General features: G+C 31.6%; 1 protein-coding gene across 1 annotated transcript; it reads left to right on the top strand.

The window, feature by feature from the left end:
• Positions 1-13,264: 13,264 nt before the first annotated feature.
• On the top strand, positions 13,265-19,780 carry LOC18094003 (potassium transporter 11). Its single transcript, XM_006368153.3, has 8 exons — positions 13,265-14,301; positions 14,680-14,905; positions 15,469-15,714; positions 16,227-16,277; positions 16,419-16,679; positions 16,831-16,998; positions 18,018-18,272; positions 18,677-19,780. Exons 1-8 carry the CDS (start codon positions 14,155-14,157, stop codon positions 19,717-19,719), a joined length of 2,397 nt encoding a protein of 798 aa, XP_006368215.1. The 5' UTR covers positions 13,265-14,154; the 3' UTR covers positions 19,720-19,780.
• The last annotated feature ends 211 nt before the right edge of the window (positions 19,781-19,991 follow it).

Raw genomic sequence — 19,991 nt, 5'->3', positions numbered from 1 at the left:
TTTTTTCAATTTACTTTCTATTATGTTATTCCAGTTTTATAATCTGAATTACAAGTTTTTAAGAATTAACTTGAGTTAACTCAAGTTTTTTTATTGTATTTTTTTCAGATTAAATTTTTTTCTAATTTAATTTTTTATAAATGAATTAATTGAGAATTGTGTGTGATGGATATTCTTTACCTAGGTTATCCTAGTTTCTTTGATATTTGCAAAAGTTGTGGAAGTTTTTTAATCTGTTCAGTGAAAATTTTAAATAAATGAAGTGTGATATGCTTTTCAAAATCTTAATTAGAGTAGAAAACAATACCTTTCTGGATTAGATCTGATTCAATTAAATTTTGTTAATAATGTATTAAACATCTAAAAATAATAATAATAATTTCAGAGCGACGACGCGCTGCCACGTTTTCTAGTTTTCATTAAAAAAAAATCATAGCAACCGCGAACCAATAAAATTGTGGACGAGAGGATGTAATGCATCCTCAAATTACATGTTGACAACTCAGCCACTCATTGCCACATTGAATCTCGGAAAAAGGAAAAAGATCATGTCCTCGCCTCCACTCTACAGAGCCGCAGAGATGACGATAACCATTATATATATCTCAGGCGCCTGCAGACAGGATACACGCTCAACAAGATAGGTTCACACCTCCGTGTCTCATGCCATACAGGCACCCATGTTGTCTCCTAGCTCAAAATAGCCACCAATAAAAGCAGCATTATTGGCTTTTCTGACCCCCCAAAAAATTATGATATCGCAGAAAGGAGGCAGTGGCCGAGTAACATATCACCTCTAAAACTATAAATGATTTTTGAAAGAATATCTATCGTTTTCTCTAGGATATACTCGATCGATCGGAGTTGCCACAACACTTGCTCTTTTTTCAAGTTTTTTTTCTTTACATTTTGAATTTTATGGATATCCATCTTCATTTTCAGAGGGTGATATTATTCATTGTCATGATTATAGTCACGGTAAAAACAATAAAATTTCCTTCAATCACAGCAAATACCTTAAAACGTGTGATCATAAGAGGTGTAGTTGCTAAAACATTTATAGCATATATAGCCATGCTCTAGCTTTTAGCTTTAGTGTGGTTAGAACTTGTGTGACATGCACCTTTGTATGGCTGACTTATGATATGATTTTTTATTCTTATCTTTTTTTTTTCTTTTTTTTTTTCTTATCTTTGTGTGGCCAAGGATGAGATCTAGGTAAACAAGTGTATTTATACATTATATCTTGAACTTTTTCTTATGAAGAAAAAGATATATTATTGGTAGAAAAATTGGTGTACTGCCCATGAGCTAATTATGGTGGTTATATTGGTTATTGTGTCATATTATAATTATTGTGTCGGGTGTATTATTCTAAAAATATTGGTGATAAATAGTATTATTGATGTAGAAAATAGTGCATATAATGTATAGAAAAACATGTCTATGTGTAAAAATTATGTATATGAAAAGTTTGTATACCTGACTCCTAAAATTCCAGCCATTTAACCTAAATGGATGGAAAAATTCCAGTTATTTATGTCATTCCATGACAACTAGAATTTTTTTTATTCCGCCCTAGAATTAGAAATTAGAAAGCTAAATAGAATTGTATAAAAATTTAAAAAGTTGCGTGTGAGATGGATTGAATTGTTAATTAATTGTCAAATTTAATATTAACTTCTTTTTCTTTGGATGCGTGGGCAATTTGACAATAATTAATCAAGTTTTGAAGCCTATAATTTTACAACTATACAATGCAACGATCCATCTTTTGTCCCCGTTTTTTTCCTCTTCCCTCATCCATAAATTTCTTATCATTTCATCGCAGATAAAATAAATATTTACTTTATCATTGTTACATAAATGTAAAAGAAGTGAAATGTGCATGAAAAGAAAGTGTATGGAACATGAAAACAAAGGTGTTTTAGATAGAAAAGTAATATTGGAGTCAAGTCAACATGAGTCTACCTATCTTAGCCTTAGCCTCTCTTCTTGTCTAATAATTTGTGTTATTTATAAATACTTGGGTTCGCATAAGCTTACTTAACATGATGGAGAATATTTGATTTTTTATAAAATTAAATCATTAATTAGTGTGTCATATATTTTATTGATAGTTAGGTTGGTGCTTGAAAGTAAATTATTTATAATAATAATGACAGATCATGAAAGTTGGTGCAAAGTCAGGCTTAATTAAAGATTGTCATTATTAAACATGATGGGATTTATTTTTCAAGAGTAATCATTCTTGACACAAAACTATTCTAAGATTGGCATTTGTATATTCTTGGTTTCAAATTATGGGTGAAAACTATCTATATATATATATATATATATATATATATATATATATATATATATATGAGTGAAATGTTATTAATATTCTTATGATCCTGGTATCATTTCTAGTTGCAAACTTAAAGAGATCCATATGATTAATTTCTTTATTGGAGCATCCAAACAAAATAATAAGAAAATTAAAAAAAAAAGAAATAAAATAATCAAAGGAATACTTTTCTCTAAATCACCGTTTTAAGACATTTTATTAATTTGGATATTCAGAAAAACCACAAATATCTACCCTAAAAATGTAAGAAAAAAGCGTACGTGAAAAAATGACATAAAAATATGTCATAAAAAACCTAAAAGCAAAAATAGCAACCACGAATAAGACATTTTCATAATTATATTGATGTAGCTAGGAAACAAAAACAAATATTGGCTGATATTCGGATTTTTTACATTCCTTTCGGCATGTCCGAAATTCTCAAATGGCCAACAATTCGTAACTCTTTTTTTTTTTTTTTAATTACCTTATTCCTAGTAGAAATACTAGTGTGAAAAATTAAAAAATTATTATTTTCATACATTTTAAAAAATATATTTAAAAAAACAATAATAATATGAATTTGAGTCATGCATAGAGAATAGCAGGCCTCCGAGAGGAAGAGTATATTAACTTGATTGAAAACAAAGCAGGAATTAATTACAAGGCTATATAATTATGCCCTTTATGCATACAGTATAGTTCCTGTTATTGTGTATTAAAAGTACATCGTATCGTTCGAACTCCATTAGTGGGCAATGTTTCTTTCTGTGTCTTGGATTTGGTAGAGGAGTGAATTGGGCAATGAGATATGAGGGCCATTAGGACCACTAGCTCCACCATTGTACTACAAAAGTCAGGCAGGCCACCAAGCAGAGCGGTGGTCCTCTCATAACAGACTGATATGCTCCTTATAATCTTAGCTGCGTTGACAATGAGAGTGGGAGGGGGCATCACCATTTTATACCTAACCTCTTTTGGACGTCCAACTAATTATTATTAATGATAATGTTGGATGTGGATGCCTATTGCTTCCTTTTCTTTACCGTTTTACTCTCTCTCTCCCTCCCCTCTTTTCGAGTAGTTTTTACCTCTTGGTGCTTTAACTTAATTGGTCATGACGAACCAAAAAACACTAATTGAGTAGCGGAATTCACTTTGATTCCACCCATATCACAATGTTTTTTAATTAATTTTATTAGTTTTATCTTTAATTTTAGGTTGATTATAAATTTTTGATTTATAATTTATTTTAATTTATTTTTTATGAATTTATCTTTGTTTTATAACTCAAGTCAAGGGTTTAGCAAGTTAATTCAAGTTGGCACGAGTCACTTTTTTTGTTATATTTTAAATTGATTTTTTTTCAGTTTCATCATTCAATATTAAACCGATTGAAAATTTAAATTTATAATTTATTTTAATTTTTTCATGGAGTTATCACGATCTTGTGATCCGAGTTGAGGATTTGAAAAATTAACTTGAGTTGACCAGAGTCAATCTAATATGTTGCCAATTTAATATTTTTTAAAAAATGTTGAGTCAATCTAGTATGTTGCCAACTTAATATTTTAAAAAAAATGTTATTTTGCATTTTTTTTATAGTTAAACGATGTTTTTATCAGTTATTCAAATTGTTTTTTAACTAAGTTATGTTGTAAAATTTGTCATAGGCTTGCGATTTGTGCAAGTGTTTATTTATTTAGTTATTATTATTGTATAATTTCTATTTTTATGATATTGTTAAAATTGAAGGAAAATATTAAAATAAAAATATGATGGGGTTATTTTACTTTACTTTTGCATTGTTGTAGTCCTCTGATTGTTGCTGGAAAACCTCTTCGAGGATTTCAACAATGACATTATTAGGAATTGCATCAAATAGATTTTCAGCATTTGATGTTGATTAGTTCTTTAATTTGACATTTTTTCCCCTCTTTCTTCATTTTGCGACTTCTTATGTAGTTTGGTGTGAAGTTCTTGTGAAAATGGTATGGAATGCAATATTTTAATATTCCTTTTAATTTATAGTGTCATGGAAATACTAGGTTAATTGAAATCATCGTGAGAGATTTTATGTACTTATACATGTTTGACATCCCTTTTCCTTTAATTTTTGTTTGACTATTAATTTGTTTTATGAAATCAAAAAGGTTTAATATACAAAAGTAAAAGAATTTAAAATTAGTTTTGGGAAAACACTATACCTCCACACTAAAAAATATTGTTTACTAGAATAATATAATGATGATTTTGTCTTTTCATCTAAAAAATTTAACATTGAATTCCAAAAGCATTAAAATCTTTTTATATGGCTCGTTAGTCATTACTAGATTGACTAGAAACAAATAACTTTTTTGTCATTGCAATTATATAGTGAAACGACCAAAGTACTATTTGAAGCAAAAAAATCTAAACTGACATCAAGGGGTATTTTCGTGTTTGCACGATGGTTTTTTTGTTATTATAATGTCATGTGAGGGGCAATTTGGTTTGAGCAAATATAAAAAATAAAAAATAAAAATAAAAAGCATTGTGAAACGACTAAAATACCTTTAAAAACAAAAAAAAAATTTGAGTAAAGGGCTTCATTATAGTTTTTTTTGTTATTATGAAATCAACTCAAGGGCAAATTAGTATTTGACCAAATAAAAAATATAAAATTATTATTATTTGGCCCTTTTGTAAAAGTTTTATTAGTTTTTAATTTCATCCTTCAATCTAAACTGATGATATTATATTTTCTATTTTGATCCTCATTGTTTTGATATCTAATATTTTTTTTGGTTCTCTTGTAAAAGTTATTATTCTTTTCAATTTTATCTTTCAATCCAAATCAAATGTATTATATTTTCTATTTTGGTCCTCATTATTTTGATATCTAATATTTTTCTTAGTCCTCTTCTAAAAGTTATTATTCTTTTCAATTTCATCTTCAATAAAAAACTTGTTTTTATTTTTTTTTATCAATTTTTACCCTCATCCTTTTGATTTTTTTAAGGTTAGTTTTCTAAATAGATTTTGTTTTTCAATTTATCCCTTCAATCAAATATAAATTTATTTTATATATAGATTTTGATACTCATTCTTTTTTAATCCTTTTGTATAATTGAATTTTATTTTTCAATTTCATCATTCAATTCTTAATTTATTGAGATTGGACTTCATGGTTTTTTCAAACAGGGTGCTTCGAACTAATGACCCGGGTCACATGTTTAAAAAGTTAATATGAGTTTTTTTTTAAAAAAAAAACTTTATAGTTCTCTTAAATTTTTTATTGGGTTATTACAATCTCATGATCTAGGCTGTGTTTTTGACGAGATATTCTAGGTTGGCTCGGCCATGATTACCGGGGTTACAGGTTTGTAATTTTAACTTGGGTTGATCATAACTGATTTTTTGATGTCCTTTTCTTACCCCATTTTGTTCTTATGTTTTTAATGGGCTGTAAATCGAGATATTTTGTTTGTTCTCTTTTGAAAAATATATTTTTTCTCATGTTATCCTAATAACTTTGCTTGTCAAACTTGATCCATCTATTGTCATTTCTTTTCTTTTTGTCTAATTTTAAAAAAATCTAGCTTATTCGATCGAGTCGGATACATGATTCAAATCACACATTTATCTTTCTCTTTTAAAACACGCTTATAACAACTAAACATCAGTTTTTATACCCAAAAAAATAGTTTGACTCCACAACAAAATACAACCACCAAGACTAGGATATACTATTTTATGTTTATGATTTTTTTTAATTTTCTTATCTGATCATAACTCTATTTTTTATCCCTTCATGCTGCTTTTTTCTTTTATCCAATTTCATGTCCAAACACAAAGTCTTCATAAATAATTTTTTTTATTGCAGAACAAGTTCCTAATCTCTTTTTCTTTCTTTTTCCAAATAGTGTAAATCTTTTTTGAATTTTAAGTTATTTGAGAATTAGCATCACAGTTTCTAATTTTAGGTTGGACTTTCCTGTAGCTGTTTTTCATTTAAAACTAAGTCTTCCTATTAAGTTTTATTCAATTTTATGGGTGCAATTATACTTTTTTAGCAATTACAAACACGTCAAAACTTCTGCATGCTCCCCCCCGAGAGAAATAAGTTTTTGGAGGGAAAAGCAAGCTTAGCTTTCAAATTTTTCGAAAGTCAACAAGGTACAAGTCTTTTGTACTTACCCTTCAGAACTTTTTCCCCCTCCTAAAGGCTAAGCACCTAGCAATTAAAGAACATTTTAGAGGAGGAAAGAAACAAATTTTGGAGGGAAAAAAAAGCTAACTTTCATCAATTTTTGGACATTTTAGCTTCTTAAGTGAAGTTGAGAAGTCAACACATAAAAGACACGTGCACTTACACTTTTGAAATGGATGAAAACTTGACAGAAAAAATCAATTTCAAATAAAAAGAAAATAGATGGAAGGGGATCCAATTCAAAATTGAGAAATTAGTTTCAAGTATCATGTGTGTTTGAGAGGGTGTTAATATGAGATTATTTTTTAAAGTATTTTTTACTTAATCATACATCAAAATAATAATTTTAGAAAATTTATTTTTAATATTAGCACAATAAAATAATTTAAAAATAAAAAATAAGTTTAAATAAAAAAAATTAAATAAATTTGAAAATTTTTTATTCAAGTCGTACTTTCAAAACAGTTGTATCTTATTATTTGTTTTTACGTTTCAAAAGTGTTTTTGAAAAAAATTAAATTTTTTTTATTTTTTTTACTTTAAATTAATATTTTTTTAATGTTTTTAGATCATTTTGATGCGCTGATGTTAAAAATAATTTTTAAAAAATAAAAAAATATTATTTTAAATAAAAATTACTTGAAATTAGTTGACATAGGAAGGAAGCACCACCATAATTATTAACTCAAATGGTCACCTCAAAAGCAAGATCGATCTCCCCCCCTTGGAAATTAAGGAGAGGTACCCACTTGGGATTATTAATTTTACTTGCTGCTAGTTGCAAAAGGAATTAATTAATTCAAATGCCTTACGGTCCCTACACGGATCTGTCGTCTGCTTGCATCGTATAAATAAATTAACTTCTTAATTACTGATGACTTGCAGTACGTACTGGGCAGAGATCTCATTAGTGGCGAGTCCCAAAATATGAAGTGAAACCACGTACGTGTGGACCTGAAGATTCTGAATATCTAACGAAACGAAACAAACAAATAGATGGATATTATTCATGAAATTAATTGCCTTTCTGGTTTTACAGACACCGTATAAAAAAACTTGGTTTAATATTTAAAGATAGAGATTAATAACATATAGCCTAATATTGGATTGAGTTCTTGAATAAAAAATGATGAGCATATATTATTAAATTATGACAATATTCAACACGCATTAACAAATCAAAACCCACCAAATATGCCATTGATGATTATAAAAACAAGTAAATCACAAATTAGGTTCAAAACTAACCCTTCATGAGTCGCAAGAGATGACCGGAATGAAAAGAAAGTTGATGGAAAAATAGAAAAAAATACTAGCACGTGGGATGAACGCGCAATGAAGCTATCGGTGTTGTGGCATGTTTTTCTCCTGCTCCAATGAGTCCGCGGCTGTCTGAGCTGGTCCACCGGTTGCTCCTTCTCTCCGTTTTACTTCATACATTGGCGAGCGATGTTTAGTGTGTGACTCACACGGTGTGAGATTAGTGGTTACAAAGTTCTGCATGGTTTCTTCTTTTTCAACATTGCACTATTTTTTGTTGTTGTGTTTTTAATGCCTTTATGTTGCTCTTGTTTCCACTGGCTGATGGGAGTAATTGCCATGAGTGGTGCTTAGTGGCTGCGTGGAGGTTGGCCGGGAGTGGTGGAGTTTTTTGGCTGGAATCTTGTTGGGTTTATAGCGTGAAAAGAGTGGCTTAGAGTGTGTAGTGGTTGTTTTCTTAAGTAATTTTTGTTTGGAAAAATATCAAAATAATATTTTTTTTATTTTTTTAAAATTTATTTTTGACATTAGCACATCAAAATAATCCAAAAACACTAAAAAAATAATTTAAAGTAAATTTTTATTTTTGAGAAACAGGTTGAAATTCACTCCCAAACATCCAATATAGACTAGTTTGCTTAGCAAGCCGTGGGAAAATATTGAACAATTAGTTTTTTTCCTTTACTTTATTTAGCTAGGGTTTTTGCGAGTATTTCCTTCTTTAATTTGTACATGCCTCTTTTATTTATATTGCCTAAGATTCTTTGTAAAACAAAAAGAAAACTAAATTAAAAAAAATAATGTTATATTGTTTTATTCTTAACTATATTTCTAATTAATTAGATTTTTTTAATGTGTAGGATCTCTTTCAATTTGCTTAATTCTTGTTTTTATTTTTATTTTTCTCTTTCTCTTTTGCATAATACCCTATTATTATTATTCTAGTCCATAATAACATCACTCCCTTTGGTCTCCTTTTCTTTTTATCTCCTTCCCTAAATTCTCCTTCTTCTTTTTTTATTATTATCATCATCATAAAAATTAAATTAAATACCAAAAATATAATTGAATTGAAAATATAATTTTGACGTACTATCACTTTCTATAATTTGACGTACTCTATATTTTCTATATCATAAGGCGTGCTGTCCAATGTACGTGTGATCTCGTCATCAGATTAATTTCTGTGGACTAGTTCTGATTAGTTTAAAGCACGCAAATTATATGATACCTCCGACCGTCGTATTAACGCTGGTATTTAATAACAATAAACCGCATGTGATCATTAAAATAATGGAGGTATCATTTCTGGGTTATGCATTTGATAAATATTAGCTGCACGGAAATCTATAATTTTCATATCATTGCTCGTTGCTTGATGCTTCGATCTATGCCGTTAGTATGATAATGATTTTTAATTAATTACTTGGTAAAGTTTTTTTTTTTTAATATATTAAAATAATATATTTTTTATTTTTTAAAATTTTGTTTTGATATTAACCTATCAAAATAATTTTAAAAAATTAAAAAATTAATTAAAAATATTTTTCAGTTCAACCATAATCGATATTAGAGCTCGTTTGTTTTTGCGTTTTAAAAGTATTTTTAAAAAAAATTAAAAAAAATTTTAATTTTTTTTAAAATAATATTTTTTAGTGTTTTCAAATAATTTAATATTCTGATATCATAAATAATTTTTTTAAAATAAAAAAATAATTATTTTAATATATTTTTAAATAAAAATACTTTAAAAACTAAACAAAGAAAAATAAAAAACACCACTTAAATGTTTGAAATGACAGCGTGTTCACGTTGCAAGATGTTTCGAGGACCTTTTATCTTTTTCTTCCTATGAAAAAAATCTTCCTTGACTTTCGTTCTCCTTGCTCGATCTATCGAGATCACAAACAGTGATAGCAAGAGGTTGGCTTTATCTTTTTTAAGCTCTTTGTTTTTTTTGGTTTGGTAATCCGGGTGTTTGGACTAGCTTATATGCACCACAACTAATTTCTGGATTCATTGAATACCCTGCAAGCCCAACAGACAGGTAAGACACCGCGGGAATGACAGGCGTGCACGCTAAGACTCGAACCCAGGTGACAGAGACAAGAAAACCTTATCTCTGCTGCTGAGTTACAAGCCTCGGTGCTTTTTTTTAAGCTCTTAATTTGCCAAGTAATGGTGTTCCTTTTAGTCTATCAGTTCTACACTAGTCAACGGTTTCACGATGGAATATGCAGTCCCGGCGGGCACAGACATATGGATGATTGAATTTTAGTTTATCAAGGAAAAAATTTGTCAATAGGAACTTTGAAATTAACAAATTAATGGAATTGGATTATAAAACATGTAATGAGTTTTTTTTAAGACGAAGTCCACTCACAACCGACGTTAATATCATGTTAAGTTTTGTAATTCAAAATGAATATTTAAACATGAAATATTAATATATTTTAAAAAATCAATAAACATAAATGGAAAATTATTCCTAGAGAACCTTTGATTAACAAAAGTTTCTAATCCAAAATAGTTTTGTGGATTAAATAGTAAGTTTGCGAGCTCATGAGTTTAGGCTTGTGTTTGATCAACAAAAAAATATTTATTATTAAGTTCTGTTTGATCAATAATTCTTTTAGTTATTAAAATAATCAATACAAGAACAAATACATTAATCATCTTATGATAATAAATGTTATCATGGATAATTCATTAAGTATAAACACTCATTAATATTTTCATGAAATATATGAATATTCATCATAATTAACAAAAATTCATAAATTATAAAGATTGATGAATGATGAGAAATTAATGTTTTGATTCTCGAGTTTTATAAATAAATATCTCGGATAGATAAAAAGTTTTATACAATTTATCTAGTTTTTCTTGTACATGTTTTTCTATTATTTTCTTCTACTCTTGAGTCCACTTAAGTTCATTCTATGCGGATAAATATTGAGCATAACTTATTAAAGTTCATCGGATCTCATTTAAAAGTGTTTCTAAACAAGTTAATATAGCCGAAACCTTTAAAGGTTTGTCAAAGAAAGTTATTTTGTAAAATTCAACTATTGAAATTGATGGATTCTAAGAGAAATGTTAAACAAAACACCAAGTATTTATTTTAGGGGGTTGAAATATTAGTAATAATAATAATAATTAAAAGATGAGAGTCTAAAATGTGAAGGGAAGGAAAATCCTGAATTATATTTTTTTCCGTGTCCTTTTCCTTGGTTGGATAATTAATAATGTTTAATGGATACTGATGCCTGTAAAATCTGGCTTGATGCAACGGATCAACCAATCCACAGCATATCAATCCGAAACCGGAAACCCAATATACAGGTCATCTTGCACCTACGGATACTGGGGGACAGAAAGCTCTGGCGCGGCCAATTTTCGTGGATCCATCAGCATTGATAATCACCATCCAGGCTTCCATCACGCGCCCAGAAAAGTCTCTTCAGGCCACGTTGAAGCAAGTAGGGGGGATAGAGCGTGGAAGGGGGGAGACTGAGTTATTAAATCGCAGATCTGCGCGTGGGATGTTATTGCGGCCGAAATTCCAGAAAAGGCAAAAACGCCAGGTCGTTTTCCAAGTAGGAATTCTCGTTGCAGTGGCAACTGGGGCTCAGGTCGAAATGCTTGGAATATTCTTTTCAAGTCGCAATTATTCTGACTGAAATCTGATAAACTCCAAAGTTTAGGCACTCTATTTTCTCTTTAATTATCTGCCATCTTAATCATATGTCTATCATCATTTCTGCTGAATAACTTTTAGCGGCACAGAAACACGATTGCTTTTAAGGACAGATCTCTTGAAAATCATTTTTCAATCTGTACTGTGTTTATTTATTGCTAGGGAAAATGTTTTAAAATTAACAATGTTTTTCAGTTAAAAAAATTGGTTTGATTTTTAATAAAGTGGTTTCTGTTTGTTTATTTTAAGCGAAAATTATTTTTTAGAGACTTGTAAAAAAATAAAAAAATATCTTATTATTTGTTAATTATATTAAATCTAGTCATTAATTTTTTATGGCTATATGTTTTATTTTGATTTTTTAATTTTATTCCTTAGAATTTGATTTTTATAAAATTCATGCATTATGAAAAGCACTAAAGATGAAATAGATAATGTAATTAATTTTTTTTACAAAGTGCTTTTTACCGAGGGACGAGAAATTTTATCTCGACACATGAACACAACCCGGGTTCTAGTGACTTATTATCGGCCAATCATATCATGCCATGTATGAAAACTTAAAGTGAGAATTGCTTTGTAGCATCAAAAATATATGTTAAGGTGGTGAATTTTTGTATTGACAAAGAAAAAGGAAAAAAAAATAGAGGGAATTGATGCATTTTTATTTGAAATTGTGGGAATAGATAAAATAAAGAACAAAATATAATAAACTTAAGGGATAAGTTAGAAAAATATTAAAAGGGCCAATCGACAAATTTTTATCTAGACTTTGTGAAAAAAAAAATACAAGGACTAAAAGACAGCTTGCAATTACCCCCCTTTTCATAGAGTTATTATACATTAAAATCGACTAAAGAGTTATGAAGTATGGACTAGAAAGAACGTATCAAACTTAATTACAAATTAGATTTGATAAAGTCTAGACTTGAACATAAATGGTGAATGAAAGAGTTTACATGGTATAAAATCCTTCAAATAAAAATAAAAAGGTAGTTACCTTGAATAAAAAAGAATAATTACTAAAAATTATTTTGAACATTTTTATTTTAAAAAAATAAATAGGGTGAAAATAAAACTTAATATCTCAACAAAATAACAATAACTGCATTGAAGTTCATTCCAGTTAAGATACAAAATGTTTTTTCTATCATTCTGATGATAGTATAACAAAATTATTACTACTTCAAAAAAGAAAAAGAAAAAGAGAGGGGCAATGATTAGTGTTTTTAAACTCGGCCTAGTGCTCGACCTAACTCAAAGGTCGGGTCACAAGTTTTGCCAGGTCATCGGGTCACCCGAGTCAACCCTATTTTTTTTATAAATCAAATCAACATCGTTTTAGTTAAAAAAAAATCAACGGGTTGCAATTGCGTCAACTGGTTAACCTACCGGGTCACTCAGATTTTTAATTTTCTTTATTTTTTTTAAACCTAACCCGATTTTAGCTCTAAACAGCCGGGTCATGGGTTGATCTGCCGGTCCGAGCGGGCTTTAAAACTATGGCAATGATACGAAAGTACTTGAAAATTGCAAATTTCTTACCTAAGGTATTTGGCTGGTAATCATTTATTATGCCACACTGATTAACTTGAAATATACTAATTCATGTAACTCCGTCAGACAACTCAGAAAGAACCTTCCCCATATACTTATTATGTCATCACTGCCCTTGATTTCCTTTTTTCTTCAATTTTGCTATGCAAAACTCCTTCAATCATTCAATAATAATCAGGTGAAAATAACAAGAACCAAATAATCAAGAGAAAAGAAAGGTCATAGCCAATCTTCTCAATACAGACAGAAAAGGATATAAGCTCTTGCTTATGCAGCAAAAACTCTCCTTTTATTCGACTTCTTTCTTTACAGTCCAGAATGGCACCAAAATATTTATTTTCTCTCTCTGCGTTTAGTAAATAAGCTAACAGCAAAAAAAAAAAAAAAAAGACATTGACAACTGCATCTAAAGCACTTCTTCCTTGGCTCTCTTTTTTCTGTCTTGTTACAGAGTCCCTTCGTCTCCATCTCTCCGCCTCTATACCTCAAAACCCGACTTGGGTTTGTCAGTCTCTGGTTTTCACTTCATGGGTTTATGGTAGATTTTTATTACAGGTTTTCTTGGTTCCTGTGGCTGAGATTGAAGTGACCCCACTTGAAATTTAAAGTGACAAAGCTAAGAAATTTATCTCTGCTTTCATCACTTCTTTTGTTTTATGAGATGTTTTTGAGCTGCTCTGTCCTGAATTGAGTGTCTCTGTTTCGTTGGATAATTGGATTTTGCTTTATTCACAGCTCTCTTTCGTTCTAAAGTCTGTATTCTTGTTTTCTTTTCAACTTCTTGATGGATGTCGATTTCACAGCTTAACTTTGGTTTTGAATAAATCAAGTAAACATTAATTGTTTATTTTATACCAAGTTACTTTTCTTTTCTTTTTTTCTCTATAGTTTAGTGGTGAGTTTTAATTCTTTATTGGATTTGGGATGGATTTCAAGTAAAGAGTGGATTTTTAAACTTGTGTTTCAATTTTCTTCTTTAAAAAAATCATATTGGTTCTGTTTTTTGAGATTTGGAATCTTGGTGCTGGCTGGAGATTCTTGTGTGGACTTTATGGTTTTTAGTAGAGAGAGAGAAAGATAGAGTTTGGATTGTTTGGTGAAAGATAGAGAATTCATATGGAATTGAGTATGGGAATGACTTCAAGAGTGGAGGTTGAGGAAGACAGTGACAACAATAAAGGAAGTATGTGGGATTTGGATCAGAAACTTGATCAACCCATGGATGAGGAAGCTGGAAGGCTCAGAAATACGTACAGAGAAAAGGTACTGTAGTATTACAATTTCCCTTCTCTCTCCCTCAAACTGCAAACTAATAAATGGAGTTCAATTGTGCTTGTTGACGTCAGACAACACATGCTCCTTGTTAATGCCATTTCCCCTTCCTGGGATGAACTGATTTAGAGACCAAAACACTTATATCTGCCTGAATTTCCATTTTCAGACCCGTTTAACCTTTTCCTTAAATCACAAATGAATGAATTTAATCAGCTATAATCTCGCAACAAGGATGCTGACATTTTTGGATATATACGATATTTCTAATTTATAGATGCATCAATTATTGTTTAATTAATTCAGTTGATTTTGGTGATTTGATGCTGATTTTTATTTTGTTTGCTAATACAATTTGGTTACTTTCAGAAATTCTCAGCGCTTTTGCTTCTACGGCTTGCCTTCCAGAGTCTTGGAGTGGTTTATGGTGACTTGGGCACTTCTCCCTTGTACGTGTTCTACAATACATTCCCTCATGGAATCAAAGATTCAGAGGATGTGATTGGAGCTCTTTCATTGATCATATACTCGCTCACTCTTATCCCACTCCTTAAGTATGTCTTCATTGTGTGTAGAGCAAATGACAATGGTCAAGGTAAACCAGTTTCAATGCATATGACTTAGGAGTTGTGTGTTGTGCTGATTGCACGTAGCTCTGATTTTGTGGATTTATGATTTTGATTAGTGAATTTATGGTGCTATACCTAATGATGTACTGGGATGATTTCTTCCATTTTTGCTTACCTCCAAATCCCAATCATAAAGAAAATACTTTTAGAAGCGTGGATGCTATCTTGCTATTTTCTCCTTTTTGTTGCTCGAATAGTAGTGGTCTTCATAATTTTTTGTAGTTCTCCTTGCATTGCTACAGACTTTGATAGTTAACCATGCCTGTTCCCAAGTGATCAATTGTTTCCTTCATAATTTTTTCAGTAGGTTTTGTCTGATATAGCCCAGTGAACGGAAAGAAAACATTTTGACCTCGTTTTAAACATGCACAGTATAGTGATGTTCTTGTAAAAACTCATGTAAGAATGTCAGGTTTCAACAGTATATTTTAATTTGAATGTGTGCCTAGGGGAGCATGCATTTGTAATTTTTCCTGCCTCGGCTATGATGAAGGACACAGTACTGGAACTTATCCTCTTCATGGAACAGGTGGAACATTTGCTCTATATTCATTACTTTGTCGGCATGCTAACGTAAGAACTATTCCAAATCAACATCGGACAGATGAAGAGCTTACAACATACAGCCGTTCCACTTTCCATGAACAATCTTTTGCTGCTAAAACTAAGCGATGGTTGGAGAGATATGCATTCCGAAAGAATGCGCTTCTTATTCTTGTCCTTGTTGGCACTTGTATGGTGATTGGGGATGGGATTCTCACTCCAGCAATATCTGGTACCTTGATGCCTAACTCGTAAATTTTGTTTGTGTCTGTCTGTCCATATATAAAATGCTTATTGCTTTGACATAAAATGGATGTGTGTGATTGCAGGTTTGTGCATATGTAAAAATCTTTCAAAAATTAGCAAGATATCTAGTTCTTATCCTGAGAAGAAATCATAGTGGTTTGTTTAATGTGTATTTTACAATTTATTTTAATAAGTGTTCTCCTAGTGCTTCAATGTAACAACATATTTTTATACATTAGAATGTTTTTGATTTATTATTATGAAAATGTCTTCGGATGCTTGGGTTACTAATGGGATCTGTTGGTAAAGAAATCCAATTGATGTATTTACACCTGAAGAGCGATTAAAGGATGAAAGTTTCATGCGATAATCTGGCTATTAGCATGTACTTGTGGTATATCTGGGGTTATGTAGCCTGTGTTTCTTTAACCATCAGTTCATAATAGTTTTTATTTATTTCAATTCCCTTGGAAATGCTTAACCACACTTCTATGACAGTTCTTTCAGCTTCTGGCGGGATCAAGGTAAACCACCCCAAACTGAGTAATGGTATCTTTCTACTCCTGACAGTCAACAAAACCCTGTCTTTACTTTTTCCTCTCTGCAACTAATTGTGTTGTTTCTTTGCCTTGATATTCTAGCAGTTTTGAAGTTTTGAATCTTTAAACCAATCTGTTTTCTTTGGTGCAGATGTAGTCACAGTTGTTGCTGTTGTAATATTGGTGGGTTTGTTTAGCATGCAACACTATGGGACGGATAAAGTAGGCTGGCTCTTTGCCCCAATCGTGCTGCTTTGGTTTCTGTTAATTGGGGGTATCGGCCTGTTCAACATCTGGAAATATGATACTGGTGTTCTGAAAGCCTTTTCACCTGTATATATTTACCGGTATTTTAGAAGGGGAGGTAGAGATGGTTGGACCTCCCTTGGAGGGATTATGCTCAGTATAACCGGTAATTATCAAAATGAATTGGTGGCTCCATACTTGTTTGAAGTTTAAGTACACAAATCCTTTTCTGCCCTAATGTTTAAACCTTTTAACATTTGTTAAAATAAAATCTAAGATTATGGCTGCATACTGATTTTTATTCTGAACTGTTACAGGTATAGAGGCACTTTTTGCTGACCTAGCCCATTTTCCGGTTTTAGCTGTACAGATTGCTTTTACAGTAGTTGTTTTTCCTTGCCTTCTTTTAGCATATTCTGGACAAGCTGCTTATCTTATGCAAAACAAGGAACACGTGGTTGATGCATTCTATCGTTCTATACCAGGTAAAAATTCTTTCGCAGTTGAATTTCCTAGACTTCTATTGTTGCTTCTCTTTTTCTCTGATTACTTTTCATCTGTCTCTGATATCTTGCTTCATTTCCTGCAACTTCTTATAGTGAGGTGTATTTGATGTAAGCATTTTAGTGATATGCAATTCAAAAATAGAGCAAGAGAAATAATGAGAGCACAGAGTAACAGAATAAGTTCTCTTGTAGGCTGTGAATTTTGAGGCCTGCACTTATTATATGTAAGAAATGAAAATTTATAAGTTCTCCTTCAAAGAGAGATCTTGGGGATTAAGAATACCTTGCAACTCAAGAGAGACTGGGAAATCCAGTGTTTAAACTCTCAAAATTTTCAATTTACAAAATTTTATATGTTGGGCTCACTGTTAGGCTGTGGTGAAACTCTCAGATATGATATGATAAGAAATGATTCATGGTCACTGCAAATCATTGTTTGAAAATTTATTATCCCGGTTGTTTGAACGAATTGCTAGAATAACTTTTATTTGGAGAAGCACAAAACATATTTAAGAATTATAAGTCTCTTTTTGATTTTGAGATTCATGAAAAGTGGCTAATGTGGGAATTTCAGATCTCGTTTATCTGAAATAAAACATCAGTAGTTATTCAAGGATCTCAGAAAAGGAAAAGTCCATCAAGAGTATCCAGCTTTATGGAATCCTTATGGATTTGCATGAAGTTATCCTAAATGCTTGTAATATGGAATTAAAAAAATCCACACGGCGTACTTTACCACAAACATATGGTTCGACCATAAAAATTTTGGGACCAAGCTCGAAGAACAATTTCTTGTGTTGGCCATAGTTTTATTTTTTAATACTCTGACTGTTCAGGCCTTTGTAGCTCCACTCCCCGATGAATTTCTTATTGTAGCTTGAAGTTCTTAGTAAGGTTGTGATACCATCCTCACAATAGTCTTGCTCTTCCCAAAGATACAAAATTTTGATAAAGGTGTGTCAATGGACAGATGCTAATTCACACTTCTTTCTTTGCAGAAAGTATATATTGGCCAGTGTTCATTGTTGCAACTGCAGCTGCTGTGGTCGCAAGTCAGGCTACCATATCCGCAACTTTTTCAATAATCAAGCAAGCCCTTGCACTTGGATGCTTCCCAAGAGTCAAAGTTGTACATACATCAAAAAAGTTCTTGGGCCAGATATATATTCCAGATATGAATTGGATCCTTATGATTCTTTGCATCTGTGTCACTGCTGGTTTCCAGAACCAAAGTCAAATTGGTAATGCTTATGGTAAGTTTATTAAAGAGTGTGATTTCTGTGTGGGTGGACAAGTGGTATGAAACTAGCCTGATCCTGTGTGATTTCGTTCTGGATTCTTTTTTAAAAAAACAAGAATCTTCTTTTGTTTTGCTAACCTTTTAACCGTTGCGATGGCGCTTTTCCTAACTTTTTTGGAACGAGTTCCAAGAGCTTTATAAAATGAGTTGTGGAGAGTAACAGGTTGTGCTTTTCCAACTCTCTTGCTTAAAGTAACTCGTGATTACTTAAGAAGCAGATCCAAGCCAAATTTCTCTGGCCAGATTTTGCTCATATATTTTGTTTCATTAAATTTTTTCTACAATATGCTGGTGCATTTCAATTTATTGTTTATGACGCATTGCTCTAAATTGAAAAAACAATTTGTGCAACAACAGGGACAGCAGTTGTGATAGTCATGCTGGTAACCACTTTGCTAATGATTCTAGTCATGTTATTGGTATGGCGCTGCCATTGGATTCTTGTCATGCTCTTCACTGGCTTATCACTGGTAGTAGAATGCACCTACTTCTCTGCTGTACTCTTCAAGGTTGATCAAGGTGGGTGGGTTCCCCTTGTGATTGCAGCGGCCTTTCTTGTCATCATGTATGTTTGGCATTATGGTACATTGAAACGCTACGAGTTTGAGATGCACAGTAAGGTTTCCATGGCATGGATTGTAGGGCTTGGCCCCAGTTTAGGACTGGTGAGAGTCCCCGGGATAGGACTTGTGTACACCGAGCTTGCAAGTGGGGTCCCCCACATCTTTTCTCACTTCATCACAAATCTACCTGCCATACATTCTGTTGTTGTTTTTGTCTGTGTGAAGTACCTCCCTGTCTACACGGTCCCTGAAGAAGAGAGAATTCTTGTCAAGCGAATTGGACCAAAGAATTTTCACATGTTCCGTTGTGTTGCAAGGTATGGATATAAAGACCTTCACAAGAAAGATGAAGATTTTGAGAAAAAACTTTTTGATAGCCTCTTCTTGTTTGTTCGGCTCGAGTCTATGATGGAGGGATGTTCAGACTCAGACGAGTATAGTCTATATGGTCAGCAAACTGAGCGTTCAAGAGAAGCCCTTATTAATAATAATGGAAATATAACCTCATCATTTGCAGATCCCACTATTTCATCCATTGACTCGATCGTGCAGATCAAGTCTCCATCACATGCAAATTTTACCGTTCGGTCGTCTGGTCAAACAAGCAGCCAGGCTGAGGTTGACGAGAGAGAATTTTTGAATAATTGCAGGGATGCTGGGGTGGTGCACATAATGGGGAATACAGTGGTGAGAGCTAGGAGGGATTCAAGATTCTACAAGAAGATAGCTGTTGATTACATATATGCATTTCTTAGGAAAATTTGTAGGGAAAACAGTGTGATTTTTAATGTTCCTCATGAGAGTCTCTTGAATGTCGGACAGATATTCTATGTATAAATATTTTTTTTCTTGTAAAACAGTAATAAGATCAAGTATGCCGTCTCGTTTTTTGAAGGAATCAGGCAATATGCGGTCTTTGATGCCATTTAAATCTTGAGAAATACTGAATATTAGTAGCGTGATAGAGTGCAATGAGAAATGTTTTTTATTTTTTTGCAAAAAAAAAAAAAAAGGCGTCCTGGAGTTTTCGCTACAAACTTGGACTAAAACTAACAAGTCTCGTATGTTCAGTAGAAAGCCTTCCTTGCCCTCAAGTAACTTAGGACCAG

The sequence above is a fragment of the Populus trichocarpa genome, chromosome 1 (assembly GCF_000002775.5).
Source record: "Populus trichocarpa isolate Nisqually-1 chromosome 1, P.trichocarpa_v4.1, whole genome shotgun sequence".
Classification (NCBI taxonomy): domain Eukaryota; kingdom Viridiplantae; phylum Streptophyta; class Magnoliopsida; order Malpighiales; family Salicaceae; genus Populus; species Populus trichocarpa.
Note: the sequence above shows the minus strand (reverse complement) of the source record. Positions and strands in the feature narration are given on the sequence as shown.

Bases quoted from the DNA above. Each gene is read 5' to 3' on its own strand.
- LOC18094003 (XM_006368153.3), top strand. From the start codon at position 14,155: ATGGAATTGAGTATGGGAATGACTTCAAGAGTGGAGGTTGAGGAAGAC. The intron at 14,302-14,679 runs GTACTGTAGTAT...GGTTACTTTCAG, and splicing joins GAAATACGTACAGAGAAAAG to AAATTCTCAGCGCTTTTGCT. The intron at 14,906-15,468 runs GTAAACCAGTTT...TTCATGGAACAG, and splicing joins AGCAAATGACAATGGTCAAG to GTGGAACATTTGCTCTATAT.